Source organism: Salvelinus alpinus, chromosome 23 (genome assembly GCF_045679555.1).
Source record: "Salvelinus alpinus chromosome 23, SLU_Salpinus.1, whole genome shotgun sequence".
Lineage (NCBI taxonomy): Eukaryota > Metazoa > Chordata > Actinopteri > Salmoniformes > Salmonidae > Salvelinus > Salvelinus alpinus.
The window spans coordinates 47,410,116-47,437,967 of record NC_092108.1 but is presented as its reverse complement, the minus strand read 5'-3'; the positions used below and the strand labels follow the sequence as shown (position 1 = coordinate 47,437,967).

The following is a 27,852-nucleotide window of genomic DNA, read 5'->3' as shown; positions in this document are numbered from 1 at the left end:
TTCGTCAAGGCCTGTTCCGTGTGCTGCCAGGGCAAATCTTCTCACCTCCGCCCTCAAGGACTCCTTCACCCTCTATCTATTCCCCACCGACCCTGGTCCCATATCTCATTGGACTTTATTACTGGCCTTCCTCCGTCCCATGGTAATACTACTATCCTAGTCATCATCGACAGGTTTTCTAAGGCGGCCAGGTTCGTTCCCTTGACTAAGTTACCTTCTGCCAAGGAAACGGCTGAGTTGGTGATTAACCATGTGTTCCGAGTCTTCGGCATTCCGCAAGATATGGTTTCCGACAGAGGTCCCCAGTTCGCCTCAAGGTTTTGGAAGGCCTTCTGCCAACTCATAGGGGCCACTGCCAGTCTATCTTCAGGGTACCATCCGGAGTCCAATGGCCAAACCGAGAGGATGAATCAAGAGCTGGAAACCACCCTCAGATGTATGGTCTCCAACAACCCGTCCACATGGTCGTCCTTCATGGTTTGGGCCGAGTACGCGCACAACACCTTGTGCTCCTCCTCCACTGGTATGTCCCCGCACGAGTGTCAGTTTGGCTATGCTCCTCCATTGTTCCCGGACCAGGAGGCAGAAGTCAGTGTGCCTTCAGCCTCGAGGTTCATCAGACGCTGTCGGCTTACGTGGAAGAAGGCCCGTCTTAATCTTCTGCGTTCCTCACAGAGGTACCAACAACAAGCCAACAGACGTCGCCGTCCCGGGCCTACCCTGCGCCTCGGCCAGAGAGTATGGCTCTCAACCAAGAATTTACCGCTACGGGTGGAGTCTCGCAAACTGTCCCAGAAATTCATCGGTCCCTTTAAGGTTGCCAGAAGAGTGAACCCCGTTACTTTTCGCCTGCACTTACCCAGATCCCTTAAAATTAATCCCACGTTTCACATTTCTTTATTAAAACCTGTTGTTTTTTCTCCCCTTATCCCGGCAGGCAGACCTCCCCCTCCGCCCCGTATCATCGGAGGCCAGTCGGCTTATACCGTCCATCGGATACTGGATTCCCGCCGGGTGCAGCGGTCCTGGCAGTATCTGGTGGACTGGGAAGGCTACGGTCCCGAGGAGCGCTCCTGGGTTCCTGCCAAGGACATACTGGACCCTGACCTCATTCGTCAGTTCAGGGTCCTCCACCCTGAGAAGGCTGGTAGGAACGTCAGGAGCCGTTCCTAGGGGGGGGATTCTGTCAGGTTTTGGCCAGGACTGTTCAGGTTTTGTTCACTAGATGTCCCCCTTGCACCTTTTTTGTACCTTTTGTTTTTCTTGCCCTAATTATTGTTTGCACCTGTAAGTCATTCCCTTGTTAGTATTTAAACCCTGTGTGTTCCTCAGTTCCTTGCTCAGTGTTTGTATGTTAGCACCCAGCCCCAGCCTTTGTGATCATTTTTCTCTTGTTGGATTTTCCAGAGGTTCTCTGGTTTTGTTCTCGTGTATTTTTGGATTGGTCTTTTGAGGTTTGTTTTTTCCCTTGCTGTTTTTACCACTTTGTGGATTTTCTTTGTATTTTGGAAGATATCTATTTTTTATTAAACCACCATCTCTAGTACTGCTGTGTCTGCCTCATCTTCTGGGTTCTGCCCATTATTAGTGACTGTTTCTCGCACCGGGTCCTGACACCGTCATCATTGCTTTGCACAAAATGGGCTTCACAGGCAAGGATATTGCAGCTAAATCAACCATTTATCGGATCATCAATAACTTCAAGGAGAGTGGTTCAATTGTTGTGAAGAAGGCTTCAGGGCGCCCAAGAAAGTTCAGGAAGCGCCAGGACCGTCTCCTAAAGTTGATTCACCTGCGGGATCGGGGCACCACCAGTACAGAGCTTGCTCAGGAATGGCAGCAGGCAGGTGTGAGTGCATCTGCACGCAGAGTGAGGCGAAGACTTGGAGGATGGCCTGGTGTCAAGAAGGGCAGCAAAGAAGCCACTTCTCTCCAGGAAAAACATCCGGGACAGATTGATATTCTGCAAAAGGTACAGGGATTGAACTTCTGACGACTGGGGTAAAGTCATTTTCTCTGATGAATCCCCTTTCTGATTGTTTGGGGCATCCGGAAAAAAGCTTGTCCGGAAAAGATAAAGGTGAGCGCTACCATCAGTCCTGTGTCATGCCAACAGTAAAGCATCCTGTGACCATTCATCTGTGGGGTTGCTTCTCAGCCAAGGGCTCACTCACAATTTTGCCTAAGAACACAGCCATGAATAAAGAATGGTACCAACACATCCTCTGAGAGCAACTTCTCCCAACCATCCAGGAACAGTTTGGTGACGACCAATGCCTTTTCCAGCATGATGGAGCAACTTGGCAAAAGGCAAAAGTGATAACTAAGTGGCTCGGGGAACAAAACATCGATATTTTATATTTAATCCCATTGAGAACTTGTGGTCAATCCTCAAGAGGTGGGTGAACAAACAAAAACACAAATTCTAACAAACTCCAAGTGTTGATTATGCAAGAATGGGCTGCCATCAGTCAGGATGTGGTCCAGAAGTTAATTGACAGCATGCCAGGGCGGATTGCAGGGGTCTTGAAAAAGAAGGGTCAAGACTGCAAATATTGACTCTTTGCATCAACTTCATGTAATTGTCAATAAAAGCCTTTGACACTTATGAAATGCTTGTAATTATACTTCAGTATTCCATAGTATTCCACTGAAGCAGCAAACTTTATGGAAATTAATATTTGTGTCATTCTCAAAACTTTTGGCCACGATTGTACATCAAGCCTCTGCCACATATGCCTGTTTTTGACTCAGACACATTGCCCTAGGCCTAGACATACAACGACAATAGAAAAACCTAAAGAAAACCTACATTTATGTAAATGGTCATCTTTTTGCAGTTTCAAACCAGCTTCAGAAGATGTGTGACTACCATTTAGATCAAAACAACTATAACCTGTATGATAGCAGCAGCATACTGTAGCTTCTACCACAAAATACGTAATACTTTGTCACTAAGTTAGATCTCTCACAACGATCAATTTGAGCAAAATAACAAGAGTTCTATGACCGACAAAGATTTGCTAAATCAAGGGAAGCTGTTTTGTGAGGCCTGGCAGATGAAAATGTAAGTCACCAAAGTGAGAGGGATGAAGGGAGCCGAGTGAGGACGGGAAAGGAGAGTGAACAAATGAATAATGACTTCTCAGTGGCACAGTATACATGACGGGTAGCCTCCTGATGGCTACTCTTTGATGACATTGGAAGCAAAGATGTGCATTTCAGAATACTATTCCCTAGTGTTCTTATCTCTATCTGTGCAGGGCTGCTCCAACAACTAGGCCTACACCACATCCTGTAGAACACACAACGCCTGTCAGGGAAGAGCCAATCAGACTGCAATGCACACTATAGCTGTCAGTAGCAATCCAATCAGCCAAATAACTGTCAAAGAACAGCCAATCAAAAGAAAAGAGACAACAGTATCAGTCTAATAAACTAGCAGAGCATGCAAATAAATCTCAACATTCACCAAAAATGGAAACATAACATGTCGATGACGTGTCAAGTAAATGTAGAGCATACTAACAATAGTTTCAGTCATTGAGCACAAGCATGACAGCCCAATTCGGATATTTTTCTTCTTCTTCACTAATTGGCCTTTTGACCAATCAGATCAGCTCTGAAAAAGATCCCCTTCACTATTGATGCATTATACCAACATTAAAAGAGCATTTCCAGACTCTGAAGTCAGGAGGACTTAGAGTTCGATATCAGCCAGACTACTGTTAGTCAGCACCTCTATTCAGAACACTATCTTCATTTGATTTCATGATTCAGCTCCTAACATTTTTGTGTTGTCTTTCTACCACTGGTTATGTTACCATGGTTGTAAATAGCTTCCCCTCCATGTCTTCTTTCTTTCACAACCACAGATCTGAGCAAACGTGGTTGGTGGCGACATTATGCTGCAAATGCATCCTGTCCTTCCTATCAAAGGCCATGAGGTAAATAAGAAAGGCAGGCAGGAAAACTAAACGTAAAGCACTACCACAACAGCACATCCACTATTGCATTGTTTCTCAGCACAAAACAAAGAACTAGACAATTAGTAACCGACTGGTAAACACATTTGTTTTGGTGAGCTTCTCCCCGATGTGGCGGGAAACACTGGCCACCTCAGTTTGCAGTGGTGAATAGCAGGTTGTGTCACACAAAATGCAAGCTCTTTAAGGTGAAAGCCTTGTGACAGTGGCTTTCGTCATGACGAGCCAATAGAGAGGGCGAGGCATGACATAGGGCGTGGAGAGTCAGAGTCGCTCGGTCGACATCGGCAGACTGTGAAAGGGGAAAGGAATCTTATGTCACAACTTGGGGACATTCTTGTAGCTATAGATATGGAGTTGTATAGGGATGCTTGGTGTGGAGAAGCAAATGATATTGAACATAGACAAACAAAATGTAAGGATAGCCTGATAAATCTAACATTGTTATCAGCAAATATCTGTAAATGATCAGTAAATATTACAAGCATTTCGTTACATTCGCAATAACATCTGCTAACCATGTGTCTGTGACCAGTAAAATGTGATATTTCAAAAGTATGAAAAACTGTTTATGTGCTGCCACTCCATAAGGGCGGGGATAGTAGACATCTTGATCATTATCGTCCCATCTCCTGGCTTTCACATCTAGCCAAGATTCTCAAACCGTTGGTAAATAAGCAACTTTGCTCTTTAAAAAAAAAATCTAAGCATGGTATTTTGAATCTAAACCAATCAGGGTTTAGGCCAGGGCACAGCACTATTACAGCAACCACATCAGTTGTTAATGATATTGTCAATGCTTCGGACGTAAAAATGAATTGTGCTGCCTTGTTTGTGGACCTGTCAAAAGTGTTTGATGCTGTCGATCATGTTATTTTATTGAACGAGTTGTCCTCGATTGGCCTGGGCTCTGACACCTGCTCTTGGTTTCCTGATGATCTTAGTGACAGAAGTCAGGCTATCGTGATTGATGGGGTTAAGTCCTAATTTCTTGAAGTAAATAAAGGTGTTCCATAGGGGGTGATACTAGCACCTGTTCTTTTCACTATTTATATAAATGCTATTGGTCAATCTGTAAGAAAATAAAAAATCGATATGTGAATGATACTATTACGTACTGTGGCGTACAGCAGGTCAGCCACCAGGGGCAGACTCGTCGAGGCCTGGTGACAGACGAAGTATACATCACGAGGCCATGGCTCCCTCTGCTGGCCATGCCAGGTCTCGACGGGCTCTCCGGCCAGGACTAATTGGGGCTGATTGGGGTTGGTGGGTAATCAAGGGCTGATTTCTCACCAGCTGTACGAGTCCCATAAAGCTGCCAGAAGGGCAGCACACAGGGGAGAGATTGGGGGAAGAAAGGACTCCCGTATAGTTGGTGACGGTAACAGGAGGGAGTTCAGTTTTTGATCCCCACAGGATACAGCAAGACCCGGAGCCCAGAAGACGGTATCCCAGAGAGGGTCTCATGGGGGAGACCTATCCTTTTTCTTTTGATTTATTAGTTTAATAAACACCTTTGAAACTGAGCTAATCCTACTCTGTCCGTGTCTGATCCGTGTAAACGTCTTGACCCAACCCCCTGGTCTGCCACAGTACGCAATTACCTGGCTGTGACAAGGCTATAGTCTGAGTTTGCAGTTGTGCAGGAAGACCTTACTGATTTTAAAACTCATGCGTAATACAGGCAAACTAAATACATGTTGTTTTCAAGTTCTCGTAAGATTGTCTCATCTTCACTCATCATACGGTTCTGTAATCAAACGAGTCCCTGCATACAAATACCTTGGCATTTGGATTGAGAATTATTTATAATTTTAAACATACGAATGAGCTTGTTAAACTAAGATTTAAAGTGGGCTTTTTTTTTACAGAAACAGATCTTGTCTCTCTCTAGTCAGCAGTAGGCAGTTTGTGCAGTCAACCTTTCTATCTTGATTATGGTCATACTTTTTATCAAAATGCAGACGCCTCTGCTCTGAAACCTCTGGATGCCATTTTTGATAGCACCCTTCATTTTATCAAATGATAGTTTAATTACCCGTCACTGTATTCTTTACCAAAAGGCTGGCTTGACCCTCTTTGAAGTCACGTAGATCACATCAGTGCTCTCTTTGTTAACAAAGCCCTGCTCCACAAGCTTCTGACTTACCTCACTGTTAAGATTAAAAACTACAAGTTATCAAACACGTTCACAGGGTTGGTTAACTATGGAGACTCCTTTGGTGTCTTAATAGTTAAGTCAGCCAGAAAATGTTTGGAATGATCTCCAAAATACATTTAGAATAGTGTCCATAGGGCAGTTCAGGAAGCAGACAGAGAATATAATGAAGAATGTGCGTTTTAGTTGACTGTGTACTGTATATATTTATGTTTTGTCTGTGCAATATGTGTTGTGCCATATTTAGTTTTATATTGTATTAGATTTATGTATTTTAGGACATTTTATATGCAGGGCTCCCTGCAAGAGACACTTGTCTCAATGGTGATCCTTGATTAAATAAAAATTGACAACAGCTCCAAGCCATTTCTTAAAACTGAAGCATGCTCATAATGTATGCCAAAGCAGTGATATTGATATTGGGATTTTCCTGGATTTTTGGTTTCCTGGATTTTTTTAGACAACCTACTGTGTCTTGTGTACAAAATGGCATCGGTGACAATTACGTGACAAGCACGTAATTGCACTGTCGCAATAAGGCAGGGTGTCAGAGAGCAGCCATTTAAGCCACTCTTGTAAGGAAAGCAAGTACAGGATCAAGAGAACATGTACAGAACACACACACACGTTCTTTCCCCAGCAGCATGTTCAGCCAGCTCAGACTCTCAACCCAACCACGCTGAAAACAGAATCAGACAAACTAACGGAGGAAGAGTGGGTGAGAGCCCGGAGGATAAACATCACATGAGAGGGATAACTTCAGCCCATAGCGAGAGACGTGACAACATAAAAGACACATCAAGTTGCAGCAGAAGAGCCTTTGATATGCAAAGACAGAGCCTTTTCAAATGACTGTCCTGACAGCATCTCATTGTGTGAGAAACAAAGGAGTCAGATCTTATCAGAAATAACATTCCATTGAATTGAAATGCAGCCATGATGGTTACATCATAAAAACCACCTCCACAGAGGTACAGTACTTTGATGTAAAGTCACTGTTGAAGAATATAATCTGCATAGAATTTGTACATTCAATGTGCAAAGTGGAATACTTGACGTTCTGTCCTATTATGACAGTATGGTGTTGTTCTGTATTCTCACCGTGCGTCCTTCTGTTCAACCGAGCTTAAGGCTGGTCTAGTGGGTAACGCCGCCTGCAGCACATAGCCATCAACCTTAGCGTGGGTAGGAATCCCAGCCTCACCACTACTCTACATCTCCCTCCCTCTGTCTCCCTTCTCATTTCAATCTATCAATAAAATATAAAATACTCAAAGAGATCTCCTTACAGCTGTTAGTTCTTACATGCTGGCCCCATCAGCATAGAATGTGTGTGACTACAGGTGGTCACTTGTTAGGGAAAAGACCGATATGTATGATAATATAAGCCTTTAATGCATGATGTAACAGTAGATTATATGGGGGATATGAGCAGGTGGCAACAGCTAGATCTACTGTAGATCAGATTCAATTGATGTTTCGCTGCCGAACAGACAGAATGGCCCCACGCAGTTGTGCAAGAGCCAGTCAACTGCCTGTGTGTGCGCGTGTGCTTGGGTGTACACTGTGAGGAGTTGCTGGATTACATTTTTGCAATCTTCTTCATTATTTATGCAACAAATGGGCCAGTCAAGCGAAACTATGACATACTGGAACCCCAGCATTGAGTTACAGCCAGGTGAACCTCCATAGGGTACTACAGCACTACACGTTTAACATGACATACTGGAACCCCAGCATTGAGTTACAGCCAGGTGAACCTCCATAGGGTACTACAGCACTACACGTTTAACATGACATACTGGAACCCCAGCATTGAGTTACAGCCAGGTGAACCTCCATAGGGTACTACAGCACTACACGTTTAACATGACATACTGGAACCCCAGCATTGAGTTACAGCCAGGTGAACCTCCATAGGGTATTACAGCACTACACGTTTAACATGACATACTGGAACCCCAGCATTGAGTTACAGCCAGGTGAACCTCCATAGGGTACTACAGCACTACACGTTTAACATGACATACTGGAACCCCAGCATTGAGTTACAGCCAGGTGAACCTCCATAGGGTACTACAGCACTACACGTTTAACATGACATACTGGAACCCCAGCATTGAGTTACAGCCAGGTGAACCTCCATAGGGTATTACAGCACTACACGCTGAATCCATTCTGTTTTTTGGGTGAGGTATTCTGTAATGAATACTCAGGGAGAAAAAGGTGTAGATTCACCTTGTTTTTCTCGCCTTCGCAGAAGGCAGGAATCGTGGTCACGGTCATGCAATGGTCATACACATGTAGGCAAACAGGCAGGTGAATCAAAACTAGGACTGAAGGCTATAACTGGTTCTCACAAACGAGCTGGGAAAAGGCTTAGTAGAGTCAAAACGAACTATTCCTCACAAAGGCACAAACAGAATGAATTGAACTAAATAAGGAGCTGAGACCAGGTGAGTAACTAACACAGGTGAAATCAATAAACAAAAAATGAAAGACAGGGCTACGTTCAAGAACACAAAGAAATAGGGCTACGTTCAAGAACACAAGGTTGATTAAGAAAATATATACAGAACCCTACAGGTAGAATCTCCTCAGGGGGAATAGGCGTTTTTGAATAGGCGCTGTCGTGCCCTCTTCACAACGGTCTTGGTGTGTTTGGACCATGATAGCTTGTTGATGTGGACACCAAGGAACTTGAAGTTTCACCCTGCTCCACTACAGCCCCGTCGATGAGAATGGGGGCGTGCACGGCCCTCCTTTTCCTGTAGTCCACAATCATCTTGTTTGTCTTGATCACGTTGAGGGAGAGGTTGTTGTCCTGGCACCACAGTCTCTGACCTCCCTATAGGCTGTCTCATCGTTGTCGGTGATCAGGCCTACCACCGTTGTGTCATCGTCAAACTACCTCATCTCTTTACCCCACATATCTGTAATGTCCCTCAGTCGAGCGGTGAATTTCAAACACAGATTCAACCACAAAGACCAGAGAGGCTTTCTAATGCCTCGCAAATACGGGCATCTAATTTGAAGATGGGTAAAAGAAAAGAAAAAACAGACAAGACATTGAATATCCCTTTGAACATGAAGTTATTAATTACACATTGGATTGTGTATCAATACAACCAGTTACTACAAAGATACAGGCATCCTTCCTAACTCAGGAAGGACACTTTAAAACAGTTACAGAGTTGAATGGCTGTGATAGGAGAAAACTGAGGATGGATCAACAACATTGTAGTTACTCCACAATAATAACCTAATTGACAGAGTGAAAAGAAGGAAGCATGTACAGAATAAAAAAAAATCCAAAACATGCATCCTGTTTGCAACAAGGAACTAAAGTAATACTGCAAAAAATTTGGCAAAGCAATTCACTTTAACAAGGTGTTATGTGTCACGCTGGTATGAAGGATTTGTAGACAGGCACAGGAATACACAATCTGGGTTTTTAATACACCCAAAACAAACACGTATAGAAAACACTGGGACGTACCCAAACAAAAGAGCGAGGGAAACCTCGAAGACGACACGGGACGAGACCCGTAATAGACAATGCACAAAACACGCAGCACAGGCTGAGACAACACATAGGTACTCACACGACCAACGGACATGGGAACAATAATCGACAGCCCGATGGGGAAACAAAGGGCACATTTATACAAACACAATCAGTGAGGAATTGGAAGCAGGTGTGCGTAATGACACAGTTCAGTGCAACCTAAAAGACCGGTGACGTCGACCTCCGGAACTGGTGAGCAGAATGAGCAGCAGTACCGGGGGGGATCCGTGACATTATGTTGGGGCAAATCCAATACAACACATTACTGAACTCCACACTCCATATTTTTAAGCATAGTGATTGCTGCATCAGGTTATGGGTATGCTTGTAATCGTTAAGGACTGGGGAGTTTTTCAGCATAAAATAGAAACAGGCAAAATCCTAGAGGAAAACCTGGTTCAGTCTGCTTTCCACCAGACACTGGGAGATGAACTCACCTTTATAAGGACAATAACCGCGTTACAGTTTTGACATAAATCTGCTTGAAAATCTATGGCAAGACTTTAAAAAAATGGTTGTCTAGCAATGATCAACAAGCAATTTGGCAGAGCTTAAATACTTTTTTAAAGAATAATGTGCAAATACTGTACAATTCAGGTGTGCAATGCTCTTTCAGACTTACCCAGAAAAACTCACAGCAGTAATCGTTGCCAAAGGTGATTCTAACAGGTGTGTGAATACTTATGTAAAATAGATATTTTCAATAAATTTGCTAAGATTTCAAAAAATATGTTTCTAACTTTGTCATTATGGGTACTGTGTGTAGATGGGTGACAAAAATAATCAATTTAATCCATTTTGAATGCAGGCTGTAAGACAACGATGTGGAATAAATCAAGGGGTATGAATACTTTATGAAGGCACTCTACATTCTGGTTGTCCATTCTCAAAAACATACAGACAAATGACAAACTTACCACAATACATGGCTCCTACGGGTGTGAACGTTTAAACACTTTAACAACATAACGTTTAGAGAAAATACCTAACTGAAAAACATTTATCTTTCACTTTTAACAAATGAAAATCATAGTGCACTTATCACAAAACTACCACTAACAAGCCTTTATCATCATAAAGAGAAACATTGAATTAAACAAATAGTTAATGCAACAATGCTGTAACATTAGTTGGAGGAGATATGCAGTAAAGGTACAATGCTGAAAGGGATGACCCAACCCGTTGCTGGCAGGACGGAGTGGGAAAAGCACAGCGCTGATTACAGAAATGACTGAAGTTGATATGTAGCCATTGTCATTGGTAGAGGATGTTGTCTTCAATACCCATATCTAGAACCAGACTTGTTGTCTATGAACACACTGTCATACATTACTGCATCAATTCATCACATTGATGAGAAGTGGGACATGAAGTACGTACTGACAACTGAGAACATTGAGTAGAGTAAGGTGAGCACCGTCTGGTACAATTTCCACTAGTTACCACAGCCACAAAGTCAAAAATAGCTATATCGTAAAACAAGTGGTATTAATTTAAGATTAGGGTTAGGCATAAGGTTAGCAGTGTGGTTAATGTTAGGGTTAAGGTTGGGTTTAAAGTTACATTTTAAGGAGATAAATTGTAGCAATAGAGGCAAGATTTATGACTTTGTGACTGTGGTAACTAGTGACGACCGGTAAGTAGGTAGTAGTCAAGAACACGGTAAATTGAACTGCATTGCCCCCTAGCAGTCATACACAGAACCACATCTGAATTGTGAACTCGAGTCAATTTTATATTTGTTTTTAAAACGTTTTGGGGAAAAAACTATATGGCAGTTTAAACGTTAAGAGAAATTTGACATTTGTCACATCCCTACCACCATGGCTACCACCACATACATTCTGCTTGCTCACTCTCACAAAACAAAAAAAGGCAGACAAACAAATTGAGCCAGTAATTCCCACAGACAGCTAGCTACATGAACACGGTTAGGGAACGATCAGGACTTACATTCTGCTTGCCCACGATGTTGTCGAAGGGCAGCTCGGGACTCCAGGAGCCCTGGTTGAAGGTGGTGCTGCTGACTCGTCGGTCGGTGCTGGTCGCCTCCTTCATGATGTCCTCGGGCAGCGTGAGTAGGCTCTCCTCGGGCTGCTTGATCAGGTACGTCTCGATGTTGTGGCGGCGCAAGAATTCGTTGCGGTCCTTGCCATGGCCCTCCTCTACCTCGTAGTCACCATTCAGGCAGTCCAGGGACGCCTTGGAGATGTGGATTCGTCTGAGGACGAGGTTTTCATTAGGTGGCCAGTACGTACACTTTATTTTGATGTGGTCTATGCTGCTCAAACTGTCAACAAACTATCAACTGAACATCTGTTGACATGAAATTGCGTGCAATGGTTACAGTTAGGGTGAAGGTAAGGGTAAAGGTTAGGGCTATGATACATTTGTAAGGTTAGGGCAAGGGTTAGGGTTAGTGGATAGTTACTGTAGTTGACATTTTGTTGACAGAACAAAATCATCAATTTGGGACTATCAAAATAATGTGATACCGATGACCATGCTGTCAAGTCACACTTGTCTCTATTGTTACATTTGATGAGCAATTCAATTACATAGGTTGTTAACAATAAACGTAACAGTAAGGTCCAGAATGTTTGATTTGCCTGCTGGAGGCAAGGAAAACACATTTTACCATTATTTGGTTATAAAATGTTCAGCTCCTGAACAATACAGTCAAAACTAATAATTTCCAATTATTCCATTCAAAACAATTGCACACATTTAAGTTTATCATCGTAGATGTCACACTGTCATCTGTTTCACCTGCCCTTGTGCTTGTCTCCACCCCCCTCCAGGTGTCGCCCATCTTCCTCACTTATCCCCTAGGTATTCATACCTGTGTTTTCTGTCTGTCTGTGCCAGTTCGTCTTGTTTGTTCAAGTCGACCAGCATTTTCTCAGCTCCTGGTTTTCCCCAGTCTCTCTTTTTCTTGTCCTCCTGGTTTTGATCCTTGCATGTCCTGACTCTGAGCCCGCCTGCCTAACCACTCTGCCTGCCTCTGAGCCTGCCTGCTGTCCTGTACCTTTGCAGCTACTGTATATTATCGACCCCTGCCTGCCTTGAGCTGCCGTTTGCCTGCCCCTGTTGTTGCAATTAACATTGTTACTTCAACACGAGTGTTTGGCCTCCCTTAATAAAAAAAACATTAAATAATAGCCAATCAGTGTTGAGCTACATTGAGTGAGCTCAATTGTGAATGGTCCTGGTGCCCCCCCAAAAAGTTTGGATTTGGCTTCACCACTAATCACTTCACATCAAAAGAAAAACCTAATTGACAGAAAAAAATGTATTGTTGGAATCTCATTGTGTCGTTGTCCTCCAGTGGCTAGCTAGCTAAAATCGCCACTTTCCCAAATTAGCCATGGATGGAGATAGAGATCTGTACTTGTGGTTGTACTTAATTCCCTGTACTGGCCATTAATTATAATGCAGATTTGGATCCAACCATAAATTCATACATTTTGCCCTGGGCCTGAGGGTGGAAGTTCAACATGAAGCTAAACTACATGACCAAAAGTATGTGGACACCTGCTCGTCGTACATCTCATTACAAAATCATGGGAACTAATATGGTGTTGTTTCCCACTTTGCTGCTATAACAGACTCCACTCTTCTGGGAAGGCTTTTCACTAGATGTTGGAACATTGCTGCGGGGACTTTCAGCCATAAGAGCATTAGTGAGGTCCGGCACTGATGTTGGGCGATTAGGCCTGGCAGTCGGCATTCCAATTCATCCCAAAAGTGTTCGATGGGGTTGAGGTCAGGGCTCTGTGCAGACCACTCAAGTTCTTCCACACCGATCTCGACAAACCATTTCAATATGGATCTCGCTTTGTGCACGGGTGAATATTCATGCTGAAACAGGAAAGGGTCTTCCCCAAACTGATGCCACAAAGTTGGAAACACAGAATCGTCTACAATGTCATTGTATGCTGTAGTGTTACGATTTCCCTTCACTGGAACTAAGGGGCCCAGCCAGAACAATGAAAAACAGCCTCAGACCATTATTCCTCCTCCACCAAACTTTACAGTTGCCTCTATGCATTGGGGCAGGTAGCGTTTTCCTGGCATCCACCAAACCCAGATTTGTCCGTCAGACTGCCAGATGGTGAAGCGTGATTCATCACTCCAGAGAACGCGTTTACACTGCTCCAGAGTGGCGGCAAGCTTTACACCATTCCACCCGACGCTTGGCATTGCGCATGGTGATCTTAGGTTTGTGTTAGGCTGCTCTGCCAATGGAACCCATTTCATGAAGCTCCCGACGAACAGTTTTTGTGCTGACGTTGCTTCCAGAGGTAGTTTGGAACTCGGTAGTGAGTGTTGCAACTGAGGACAGACAATGTTTAATTTACGCGCTACGTGCTTCAGCACCCGGCAGTCCGGTTCTGTGAGCTTGTGTGGCCTACCACTTTGCGGCTTAGACATTGTTGCTCCTATAGACGTTTCCACTTCCACTAGACGTTTCCACTTCACAATGACAGAAATTACAGTTGACCGGGGCAGCTCTAGCAAGGCATAAACTTGATAAACTCACTGAGCTCTTCAGTAAAGCAATTCTACTGCAAATTGTCTATGGAGATTGCATGGCTGTGTGCTCGATTTTATACACCTGTCAGCAACGGGTTTGGCTGAAATAGCCAAATCCACTAATTTGATCGGGTGTTCACATAGTAGCCTAGGCTAACGTTAACTACCTGGCTCATCGTTGCCCATGAAAGGAAGTTAGGCAGGCAAGTATTTTAGTCAGGTAGCCTAGTCTAGGACAACACAAACTAAAAGCGTGTACACTGTATGACCAGACTGATCGCTAGGAATAGACAGCGATTTTGAACGTTTGAAAAGGTCCCCAGAACGTCAGTAAATGCCTTCCTCAGTGCTCACAAAAGAAAAGAAAAACTATTGCCCAACACTGGGAGCGAACTTGTGATGCTAGGAGCCGGAGAGCACTGCTTCTACCACTCCACTAGGAAATCCTGGCCAGCCAAACCCTTCCGATGCTGGGCCAATTGTGCACCACCTCATGGGTCCCCAGGTCCTGGCCGGTTGTCGCACTGCCTGGGATCAAACCCAGGTCTGTAGTGATGCCTCAAGCACTGCGACGCAGTGCCTTAGACCGCTGCGCTACTCGGTAGGTCAAACCTCGAGAATACTTGATGATACTTGAGGGTAATTGCACGTTGTTTTTAATTGTTTCGTTTGAAGCCTTCTCCAAACCATAGCCCTAACCTTAACCACTCAGAATTAATACCTTCATTTAAGCCTTTGAGTTGGTTCTGTTTTAATCCTGTAACCATGCAGAATTAACACTGTAACCATGCAGAATGAATGCATAAAAAAAATAGATGTTCATCCATAATACGTCAAATTTCGAAGGGAAACTATGAAATTGTGTTGGTATGACAGTTTGTGCAACATGGCATGCCGTTCTTCTACAAGTAGGGTGAGGCAACATGTTTTCTATACTTACGCACACACAAACGCGCACACACACACACATAAAATCAGTGTCATGAACAGCCACATGATATTTAGCTTAGGTTGATTAGACAAAATAGTTTTTGATATCTTTCAGTTGTCACTGTATTAGACTAAGCATAGGTGATTTGAATCCTTTGAAATGTTGAACTTGAAATGGTGCTGGAATAGCAGAGGCAGATCCTGTTTTCTTCGCCACTTGCAGTACATCTCTGTGGAATCTAAATCAATAGTTGTTTAGCAGTCCGAAAATATCGGAAACATGAACTTGACCATGCTGTAGGTCATCTAAATACAATATATTTTGTGGACTTCATCGGACAGATGTTGCTCTCCGGTTTTGTGATGAAACAAATGCAAGATTGAATTTATTCTGCCACTGTGCGTCTGTTGTCTTCTTGTTGTCTCGGCCTCATATATGACAGTGGCATATGAACTAACGGGTAATGGATAAAACAACGCAATTATTACAACACCGTTAAGTTATTTTCCTGGCTTGGCTTCCCCATTGATTTTACCCACGCATCAATACTGGGTTTGAGACAGAATGCTGTTTTCTAGAATGCAGTAGCAAACCATGTTTAACCTAATAGACAGATCAACTACAGGCCCTCACCTAAGAGTCTAAAGCCATATAACCATTTATCTAACCACTTCCCATTTTGCATTTCATATTTATTCCTGTATCTCCGCAGTGCAACGATACATAGAATCTTTTGAGGAATAATCGTCATTATAAGCATATTACGCAATTGAATTACATTAAGCGCGCAGAGGAAGGGGAAGGATCATAACCCACTGTCATCATAAATTCCAACAGCAGATGTTGCCTCCAGCTTTCGATTCAACAACGATAAGGATAGCCGCATCACATTTCCTTGGCGAGGAGCAAAATGTCACAATATAACCCTCGGCTTGACTTCCCCTTTAAATTGTAGATTTGATCAACAGCAAAAAAAACATCCACCCAAAGCCAATCACATCCAATGTCCCTTTGTTTGTACACCAATCACGGTAAAAGTCTTTCTAAAGCGTGATTTGGCACACGGATTTCATCCCCACTGTAGGACGCTCATTTGCTGATGGACTTTCTCAGAGGTTGGGATAATCGCACGCTGCAGGGTATTCCCTCGAGGCCGGCCAACAGGGATGCACAGTATAGAGTATTCGCAGAAAAAAGGTCACCTGGTATTTACCATGAAATAACTTGGCAAAAAATTATACTTTGGACTCATACTGACATTAGACCACTTTTGAGACCTGAACCCCTCCCCCCACACACACACACACATTCTATGATGCATAGAACCTAATACATCGTCGGACAATAGGCCACAGAGACTTTGAATACGTGAACATGTAAATGTGTGACTTGTGTACTAACTTTCCAGTTTTTCGTACTGCATCTAATATATGTGTTGTGTTTGTGTATTTGGAGGCTGATGTCACAAAAGGAATTTCCATGTAAAAAGACAATAACGTATCATATGGAATTATAGAGGGAAAGTCATCTGTGGTCATGGAATAGCGGATGTCTATGGAAGTTTATAGGTCGAAATTCAATTTGAAATGCAAATTGAATATAATACTTTCATAATTGTTAACTCACCCAGGGATCCCCCCTGACTCCAGCTTATTGGCGATGTCCACGTCCCACGACCACACGTCAAACTGCCACTTTCTCAGTCCCAGCACCCCACACAGGACCGATCCCGAATGGATCCCGATGCGCATGTCGATGTCATGCTTTGTGCGTGATCTTACATATCTAGAGGGGGTACAAATAAACAATATGGTATCTATTTATTTGTGTACCTTCTGTACTGTTATCTTTTCCAGTCGACTATAAAGACACTATTATCCTATATAATCGAATCACAATTGATTTCAAGTGCATTTAAACAAAGTCACAACGCACTTTACTGAAAATATGAAATCATAAATATAAGGTAATAAAGTAAAAACTGCTAACTATTTATCTCTGATACTTTGAATTGTGTTGTGGGTAAATATAAGAAACTAAACCTTATTTTTCCCGTATTTAGCAAACCATTTGATTTGGCAAAATGACTGTGACTGAAACTACATCATTTAAAATGATCAATGGAAAAATAAGATCATTTATTGTGTTCCAAAATTCACCAGGAAATAGTCCCATTTTATGTTGTATACGGTGATAAAACTGAATAAAGTCAATAATAATCGATTTGTCCAGCATTATCTCACCTTCTAATGTCTTTGTTTATAATTTCATACGCCATATAATTGTACATTAATGCATTACTAAAATGTACAGTTTCCACCACAGGGTGAAAAATAACAATATATTTCCAAACCCATTTCCATACAATTACAATTTGGCAAGTCTCATTTCATCCTATTTCATGCCTTATAATAACTATGATGAATGTGAGCTGACAGACGCTCAATGATATTCAGCCGAGGTGCATAAAATCAATAGGTTTTGAAGTTCACCCTGCCATAGACACTGATGAAATTGTTGTAGCTGTGGCTGCTGAGAGAGTTTGAAAAGGCTTGGGCTGCGTCCCAAATGGCCCCCCTATTCCCTATATAGTGTACCTCTTTTGACCAGGGCTCATAGTGCACTACTTTTGACCAGAGCCCAATGTGGGGAATAGGGAGCCAATTGGGATGCAATGTCACCACAGTGGCACTGATGCTGCAGTAAAGGGGCCATCAGCCAAGAGGCTCTTAGCGAGCACCCTGCTTCTTGTTTGCTCTCCATTCTCTAAAAGGACGGTTGGCTGATTCATTCTAATGGTCTACTACATCACTTTAGTAGCTTAGCTCACTCTTAAACGCACACACACGTGCGTGTATATATCTCTCTCTCTCTCTCTCTCTCTCTCTCTCTCTCTCTCTCTCTCTCTCTCTCTCTCTCTCTCTCTCTCTCTCTCTCTCTCTCTCTCTCTCTCTCTCTCTCTCTCTCTCTCTCTCTCTTCTGTTTCAAACACTATCTCTCTCTCTTCTGTTTCAAACACTATCTCTTTTCACATATGCTCTGGCAGGACAATATCAAACAAGAGGACAAACAAACTGCCTATTTACCAGAAAAAATATCTTTAGCCTTAAAAGTACATACTGTGGCCATCGTTATCCATTAAATTTGCATAGTCAACAAAAATGTTGTAAAAGGCTTTGAAAATACTACTACCACTATGTGACAATCATTATAAAACTCAGTATTATATATTTTTTCATTATTATTTTATATTTTTCATTCCAAATACAAACAACAATTTACAGATGTACACAAACAACGACTACTTCTCATCTGCCCAGATCCACACGCTCACACCCCCATCCTTAGTGCCTGCAACATTTCAACATTTAAATAATAAATCATTCAATTTTATCTTTGTATAAATTATGGCAGATTAATTGATTTCCACGTTTTTAGTATACATTTTTTTCAAGATGAGTGATGAGAAGAGAATCGTCCAGCCCATTGGGAATTGTTCTTTAATGAGTTGGAAGAGATGGATTTACTCCAGACACCCGAACAGGCCCTCATCCCCGTCATTACCAGGAGAAGGAGACAGAGGTTTCGCGGAAGGAGATCGGGGTGCCTTGTAAGGATCAGGCGACGAGTGGCTAATCTGCCTTTGCCATCGGTACTATTGGCCAACGTACAATCGCTGGAAAATAAAATGGACGACCTAAAAGCATGTACATCCTACCAACGGGACATTCAAAACTGAAACATCTTATGTTTCACCGAGTCGTGGCTGAACGACAACATGAATAACATACAGCTAGCGTGTTATACCCCGTACCGGCAGGAGAGAACAGCAGCCTCTTATCTAATTTCTACCAGCATGTTAAATGTGCAACCAGAGGGGAAAAAACTCTAGACCACCGTTACTCCACACACAGAGACACTTACATAGCTCTCCCTCCCCCTCCATTCGGCAAATCTGATCATAATCCTATCCTCCTGATTCCTGCTTACAAGCAGGAAGCACCAGTGACTCGGTCAATAAAAAAAGTGGTCAGATGAAGCAGATGCTAAGCTACAGGACTGTTTTGCCAGCACACACTGGAATATGTTCCGGGATACTCCCGCTGGCATTTAGGAGTACACCACAATAGTCACTGGCTTCATCAATAAGTGCATCGATGACATCGTCCCCACAGTGACTGTAAGTACATATCCCAACCAGAAGCCATGGATTACAGGCAACATCCGCACTGAGCTAAAGTAGCCTCTCTTTCTCTCTTTCTTTCTTTCTTTCTTTCTTTCTTTCTTTCTTTCTTTCTCTCTCTCTCGGAGGACCTGAGCCCTAGGACTATGCCTCAGGACTACCTGGCCTGATGACTCCTTGCTGTCCTCAGTCCACCTGGCCGTGTTGCTGCTCCAGTTTCAACTGTTCTGCCTGCGGCTATGGAACCCTGACCTGTTCAGGTCCCAGCAGGTCTGGGACGTGCTACCTGCCCCAGACCTGCTGTTTTCAACTCTCTAGAGACAGCAGGAGCGGTAGAGATACTCTGAATGATCGGCCATGAAAAGCCAACTGACATTTACTCCTGAGGTGCTGACCTGTTGCACCCTCGACAACCACTGATTATTATTATTTGACCCTGCTGGTCATCTATGAATATCTTGGCCATGTTCTGTTATAATCTCCACCCGGCACAGCCAGAAGAGGACTGGCCACCCCTCATAGCCTGGTTCCTCTCTAGGTTTCTTCCTAGGTTCTGGCCTTTCTAGGGAGTTTTTCCTAGCCACCGTGCTTCTACACCTGCATTGCTTGCTGTTTGGGGTTTTAGGCTGGGTTTCTGTACAGCACTTTGTGACATCAGCTGATGTAAGGAGGGATTTATAAACAGATTTGATTTGAGTTGCCGATTTCAAGGAGCGGGACATTAACCCGGATACTTATAAGAAATCCTGCTATGCCCTCCGACGAACGATCAAACAGGCAAAGCGTTAATACAGGACTGAGATCGAATCGTACAACACCGGCTCTGACACTCGTCGGATGTGGCAGGGCTTGCAAACTATTACAGGCTACAAAGGGAAGCACAGCCAAGAGCTGTCCAGTGACACAAGCCTACTAGACGAGCTAAATTACTTCTATGCTCACTTCGAGGCAAGTAACACTGAAACATGCATGAGAGCATCAGCTGTTCCGGGAAGACTGTGTGATCACACTCTCCGTAGCCGATGTGAGTAAGACCTTTAAACAGGTCAACGGATTACCAGGACGTGTACTCCGAGCATGCGCTGACCAACTGGCAAGTGTCTTCACTGACATTTTCAACCTGTCGGAGTTTGTAATACCAACATGTTTCAAGCAGACCACCATAGTCCCTGTGCCCAAGAACACTAAGGTAACCTGCCTAAATGACTACCGACCCGTAGCACTCACGTCTGTAGCCATGAAGTGCTTTGAAGGGCTGGTCATGGCTCACATCACCACCATCATCATAGAAAACCTAGACCCACTCCAATTTTATACCTCCCAAACAGATCCACAGATGATGCAATCTCTATTGCACTACACACTGCCCTTTCCCACCTGGACAAAAGGAACATCTATATGATAATGCTATTCATTGACTACAGCTCAGCGTTCAACACCATAGTGCCCTCAAAGTTCATCATTAAGCTAAGGATCCTGGGACTAAACACCTCCCTCTGCAACTGGATCCTGGACTTCCTGACGGGCTGCCCCCAGGTGGTAAGGGTAGGTAACAACACATCCCCCACGCTGATCCTCAACAAGGGGGCCCCTCAGGGGTGCGTGCTCAGTCCCCTACTGTACTCCCTGTTCACTCATGACTGCATGGCCAGGCACAAATCCAACACCATCATTAAGATTGCAGGTGACACAACAGTGGTAGGCCGATCACCGACAACGACGAGATAGCCTATAGGGAGGAGGTCAGAGATCTGGCAGTGTGGTGCTAGGACAACAACCTCTCCCTCAACGTGATCACGACATCGCAACCACACTGCACACTGCCCTAACCCATCTGGACAAGAGGAATACCTATGTGAGAATGCTGTTCATCGACTACAGCTCAGCATTTAACACCATAGTACCCTCCAAACTCGTCATCAAGCTCGAGACCCTGGGTCTCGACCTCGCCCTGTGCAACTGGGTACTGGACTTCCTGACGGGCCACCCCCAGGTGGTGAGGGTAGGTAACAACATCTCCACCCCGCTGATCCTCAACACTGTGGTCCCACAAGGGTGCGTTCTGAGCCCTCTCCTGTACTCCCTGTTCACCCACGACTGCGTGGCCATGCACGCCTCCAACTCAATCATCAAGTTTGCAGACAACACTACAGTGGTAGACTTGATTACCAACAACGACGAGATGGCCTACAGGGAGGAGGTGAGGGCCCTCGGAGTGTGGTGTCAGGAAAATAACCTCACACTCAACGTCAACAAAACAAAGGAGATGATCGTAGACTTCAGGAAACAGCAGAGGGAGCACCCCCCTATCCACATCGACGGGACAGTAGTGGAGAGGGTAGTAAGTTCCTTGGCGTACGCATCACGGACAAACTGAATTGGTCCACCCACACAGACAGCGTGGTGAAGAAGGCGCAGAAGTGCCTCTTCAACCTCAGGTGGCTGTAGAAATTAGGCTTGTCACCAAAAGCACTCACAAACTTTTACAGATGCACAATCGAGAGTATCCTGTCGGGCTGTATCACCGCCTGGTACAGCAACTGCTCCGCCCACAACCGTAAGGCTATCCAGAGTGTAGTGCGGTCTGCACAACGCATCACCGGGGGCACACTGTCTGCCCTCCAGGACACCTACACCACCCGATGTGACAGGAAGGCCATAAAGATCATCAAGGACAACAACCAACCGAGCCACTGCCTGTTCACCCCGCTATCATCCAGAAGACGAGGTCAGTACAGGTGCATCAAAGCAGGGACCGAGAGACTGAAAAACAGCTTCTATCTCAAGGCCATCAGACTGTTAACCAGCCACCACTAACATTGAGTGGCTGCTGCCAACATACTGACTCAACTCCAGCCACTTTAATTATGCAAAAATGTATGTACATTTTTTTTATACTGATACCTGTTACATTTGGGTCCTGTCTTTCTACAAACTGTTCATTTGCCAGTGCCTTTCTAAAGCAATTTCATCAGATAATGTATTATTTGTGCATATTTCTGCTTTAGGACATTTACACAATATTTTTATGCCATTTTTTATTTCAGCTGGAAAGTTGAAAGCTTCCAAAGTTTTGAATAGACAAGGCCATTCAAGACGGTGGAAAGCATTTTCAGCATCAACAGACATTGATAATACTATATCAATTCTTTTGGGGCATATTGTATTAAACTGAAACCCTGTTTTATTGATACGTATCAAGTCTGGTAAGACTTTTGCCATTCTATTGCTTATGAACTTTGCTATCATTTTATTGTCACAATTTATTAAACTTATGGGTCTATAATCAGCAGGGGACTCTCCAGATTTCCCTGGTTTTAATAATATCTGAAATAACAGTTTGATACATGGAACTAGGAAGTACTGAATTGAGTGACGTTTATTATTATTTGTGTACTTTGACCCAAAATGTTGAATAGAATTCTATGGTAAAGCCATCCATTCCTGGTGTTTTTCTCAGTGTGAATGTCTTAACAGTATCCAATATTTCTTCTTGGGAGGACCTCTGTTTCTAGTGATTATTTTTTGTCTGCTGATAGTTGCTTCAGATTATTACAGTATTATCAAGTTTTTTTTTTATAGCACACAAGCCTACGGTGTATCAGGAACCATTATGTTACAGATCCAAAAAAGGAGGAAGCTCCAAATGAGCTTCAAGACAACTAGAAACATCAACCCAGCGTGCTAGAACACAATACTTGCCACACATTAAACTGAAAAAACCTATAGGTTACTCGAACCTTTGCACAAATCTTCCACTGACAACGGGAAACTAATAACATCAACGGCAACAAGTGTAGCAAGGCCTAAAAGTGGGGATTTCTTTTTTACCTGATTGTCTTAATCATGCTGAGGCCCATCTCTACACAGCAATGAGCGTGGTCCTGTCGGGGTTCAGGAAGACCGGACACACAGTAGTAGCAGTCTCCTAAAATCTTAATCCTCAGACAATGGTGCTCCTAGAAGAGAGTGAGAGTGAGAGAGAATGGAGTTAGACTGGAAACCATGGGAAACTCAGAATGATCTTGATTTGATCAATACCTCTTGCTCCATGAGAATGCTTGAATTATCATGGAATCGTACACGAGTGTACAGTGTACTCATGTATGCATTTGTTCACGGCAACGAGCAAGTTATTTTGTCTTGCACCAGAAATGTCTGGACAACAGCTTTGACATTATAATAAAGAGACATTATAGGCCAAGCAGGCTCCGTGCGTCATGCACAAGGACATTGACTCAACTCTGAATTCATTCCCTGAATTACGTTAAAATGACAAAGACATTCACATAAACATTACACATGTCCATTCAGCTGCACTCTATCTGACCTGTTTTTCAATCCAGTCATTGGATTTAATTACGGGTATTACCCTTTGAAAGCATTGCATGTTCCATTTAAATTCAGCCTTCTACACTGTATTTGTATCATTAATGACAGCTCTGGGGTTTGAAAATGAAACCTTAGCCAGAAGTGCAAAACATATTTCTATAATTGCATGGCACCATACCTGCAAGGCTGTCATTCATTCATGCTATCAATATAAATTGGGACCCGAGAGTATTACCGCCTTTGCATTCTACTGTGGTATCTTAGCAAATTCTAGAACAAAGCGTGATTATTCATGTCTCCTTGCTCGTCGATTTTTTTTCCTAAATGTCAGTTCTTTCCGTCATAAAGTCACGTTTGAAAATGAAATTAGCATAAGCATAAAGTAAACTCACGTGGGCTAGACGGTCAAAGCGTGCAAATAGCTCGTTCAACATCCGCACCAGCTCTTGTGCCGATAGCGTCGTCGAGAGGTTCGTGAATCCTTTAACGTCTGCGAAAAGTATGCTGCAGAAAATATGGAGAAGTCACATTGTCACCATTACACTTCAACATCTACAGATCATTTAGTGAGAAAATAGTCAACAGGTTTAAAAAAACATGTAGTCCAGATCAAAATGGTCCAATGTGGTCCCTCCTTGCTTTTGGATGAAACATCAAGTCAAATCTAAACGGAATCTCTGCCCCTCCCTAACTCCAGGCTATGCTCAAACCCTACACCCCAACCCAAGTACTCCATTCTGCCACCTCTGGTCTCTTGGCCCTCCCACCGTTATGGGAGAGCAGATCCCGCTCATCCAAGTAAAAAGCTCTTCTCTGTCCTGGCACCCCAATGGAACCAGTGGAACCAATTTCCCCCTGAAGTTAGGACAGCCGAGTCCCAACCCCTCCTCACCCCTGCCCCGTCAAAAAATATATAAATATATATGCCCTTTGTGAACTAACACTCACACTTTACTTTTTTCCCTCCAGCACTGACTTTTCTGATAGCTACTTTACTGAGGAAAAATGTACTTACTATGACTGAGATGTAAGGTTGTCTCGCCTAGCTATCTTAAGATGATTGCATTAACTGCAAGTCACTTTGGATAAGAGCATCTGCTAAATGACAAAATTGTAAATGTAAATGACACCACATTATAAACTACAACCAAGATCACATTTATATGATCTCATGTTTATATGATTGATTTGGTTGAGATATTGCCTTCCTGCTTCTTCTAAAAAATGAAGGGGAACTGAATCTAACTGGTAACATAATTGAGACAACACAGGAGCATTATGGAACTGATAGCATTTTAATTATACTGAACAAAAATATAAACGCAACAGGTAAAGTGTTGGTCCCATGTTCCATGAGCTGAAATAAAAGATCCCAGAAATGTTCCATATGCACAAAAAGCTTATTTCTCTAAAATTTTGTTCACAAATTTGTTTACATCGCTGTAAGTGAGCATTTTTCCCTTGCCAAGATAATCCATCCACCTGACAGTTGTGACATATCAAGAAGCTGATTAAACAGCATGATCACTACACAGGTGCACCTTGTGCTGTGGACAATAAAAGGCCACTAAAATGTGCAGTTGTCACACAACACAATGCCACAGATGTATCAAGTTTTGAGGGAGCGTGCAATTGGCATGCTGACCGCAGGAATGCCAGAGTTGTTGCCAGAGAATTGAATGTTAATTTCTCTACCATAAGCCACCGCCAAAGTCATTTTAAAGAATTTGGCTGTATGTCCAACCTGCCTCACAACCGCAGATGACGTGTAACCACACCAGCCCATGTCCTCCACATCCGGCTTTTTCACCTGCAGGATCGTCTGAGACCAGCCAATGGGACAGCTGATGAAACTGTGGGTTTGCACAACTGAAGAATTTCTAGACAAACTGTCAGAAATCATCTCAGGGAAGCTCATCTGCTTGCTCGTCGTCCTCACCAGGATCTTGATCTGACTGTAGTTTGCTTCATGGAGGATTCCTGGTTTCAACTGTGCTGGACAGATGGCAGTATGACATACATTATGGCGTTGTGTGGGCGAGCGGTTAGCTGATGTCAACGTTGTGAACAGAGTGCCCCGTGGTGGCGGTGGGGTTATGGTATGGGCAGGCATAAGCTACAGACAACGAACACAATTGCATTTTATCGATTGCAATTTGAATGCACAGAGATACCGTGAAGAGACCCTGAGGCCCATTGTCGTGCCTTTCATCCGCCGCCGTCACCTAATTTTTCAGCATCATAATGCACGGTCGCACGGTCCCACAATTCCTGGAAGCTGGAAATGTCCCAGTTCTTCCATGGCCTGCATATACCCCTTGCATCTGCACAAACCCCAACTTCATTGATAATTCTGTACCACACAAATGGATTTAATTGTTTATTTACTAACTAACTAAATGATAACACAGGATACACACACACACGGTATAGGTTATTGATTAGAAACGTAATACAATGGAAACAGGTCCCTAGTGCACTAACGACAACATGACTGCTTAATTATCAAAAGAGGGAGGAGTAGAGGGGAAAGGGAGACAACACTTATACACTTGTAACTACGCTCACAGTAATCCTAATACTTTGGCCCGAACCACCGCTCGTTTGGGGTAAAGAAATAATTCATGTATTTATGAGTTTGAATGTCTTTCTTCGTCGTGTATCTCTGTTGGACCCAGGCCTTCGTGAAAAGTGTTCCGTTGGGCATTCTCTCAATTTAAGTGTAAGGCTCTGATTGTCCACACGAGGTCACAATGTCCTTCTTCTTAGTTGTCCATGGCTTCAATGCCTTGTCCTGTAGTCTTAAGAAGGACTAACAGGATGATGTTTACTTTCACCCATTCTGGAAGAGTGGTCCTCTGAAGACATCTAATCAGCCATGTCGATGATCCCCAGTGGGGTGATGAGAGCAGTGTAGTCGACAATAATTTGAAGAGAGTAACAGGATGGTCCTACTTAAATGTACTTTTTTAGATACTGTACTTAGAACAGCTACTCAGCCGTAACATCGATTGTTAGAGAGGCTACTTTGTCGTCCTCACCTCGTGTTGATTTTCAGGGTCGTAACCAATCGAGACCTAAGCTGCAGCTTGAGTACTTCTGGTCTGATATGTTCATTCTCTACTCATCCTTTATACACTCTGGTAAAAAGGGGTGTTTCCATCATGCTAATGTAACGGATGTGAAATGGCTAGCTAGTTAGCGGTGGTGCGCACTAATAGCGTTTCAATCAGTTACGTCACTCGCTTTGAGACCTTGAGTTGAAGTAGTGGTTCCCCGCGGCTTTTGTGGAGCGATGGGTAACGATGCTTCGTGGGTGACTGTTGTTGATGTGTGCAGAGGGTCCCTGGTTCGCGCCCGGGTCGGGGCGAGGGGACGGACGTAAAGTTAAACTGTTACATTGATGCTGTTGACCCGGATCACTGGTTGCTGCGGAAAAGGAGGAGGTCGAAAGGGGGGTGAGTGTAACGGATGTGAAATGGCTAGCTAGTTAGCGGTGGTGCGCGCTAATAGCGTTTCAATCGGTTACGTCACTCGCTTTGAGACCTTGAGTTGAAGTAGTGATTCCCGCTTTTGTGGAGCGATGGGTAACGAAGCTTCGTGGGTGACTGTTGTTGATGTGTGCAGAGGGTCCCTGGTTCGCGCCCGGGTATGGGCGAGGGGACGGACGTAAAGTTAAACTGTTACACTAACACGCTATCTGAGCTCCCTCGGGCATGGCTACTTACTGGGCAAAGTATCATCAAAACTATGATCTCGTTAGGAATGTGTTTTTAGTTTTTAGTTTTCTATCTTAAGATAACTATTCTCATCATCTTTGAAATTTCCTACACAACATAAAGGATAAAAACCTGACATATATTATCGTTTATGTATGCTGTTCAAGTTACAATATTTACATTATAAACATGTTATACCATTTTTAATGACATCACAAAATCAACATTACTTTTCCATAGACCATCTCTCATCATTCCCCACATCCGGATGCTAGAAATATTGTCCCAGTTTTCACTTTTGGACGTTAGAGTTTTTGGGGCGGCAAAATGTCTCTGTAACAAAGAGACATTCCAATCACCACTACTAAAGACCAGAAAGAGTCCTCTGCTGCATACAATTTACGACCGGGCGTGAGGTGTCACAAAACACCCCACA

General features: G+C 43.5%; 1 protein-coding gene across 3 annotated transcripts in view; it reads right to left on the bottom strand.

The window, feature by feature from the left end:
• The window catches only part of adcy8 (adenylate cyclase 8 (brain)), a 202,229-nt gene that overhangs the window by 67,321 nt on the left and 107,056 nt on the right, over positions 1-27,852 (bottom strand). For all 3 annotated transcript variants that reach the window (XM_071362588.1, XM_071362589.1, XM_071362590.1), the window contains exons 4-7: positions 24,090-24,201; positions 23,197-23,324; positions 16,809-16,967; positions 11,669-11,936 (exon numbers count right to left, since the gene is read on the bottom strand). In XM_071362588.1, the coding sequence (XP_071218689.1) occupies positions 11,669-11,936; positions 16,809-16,967; positions 23,197-23,324; positions 24,090-24,201 (667 nt within the window). The remainder of the gene's footprint in view (positions 1-11,668; positions 11,937-16,808; positions 16,968-23,196; positions 23,325-24,089; positions 24,202-27,852) is intronic.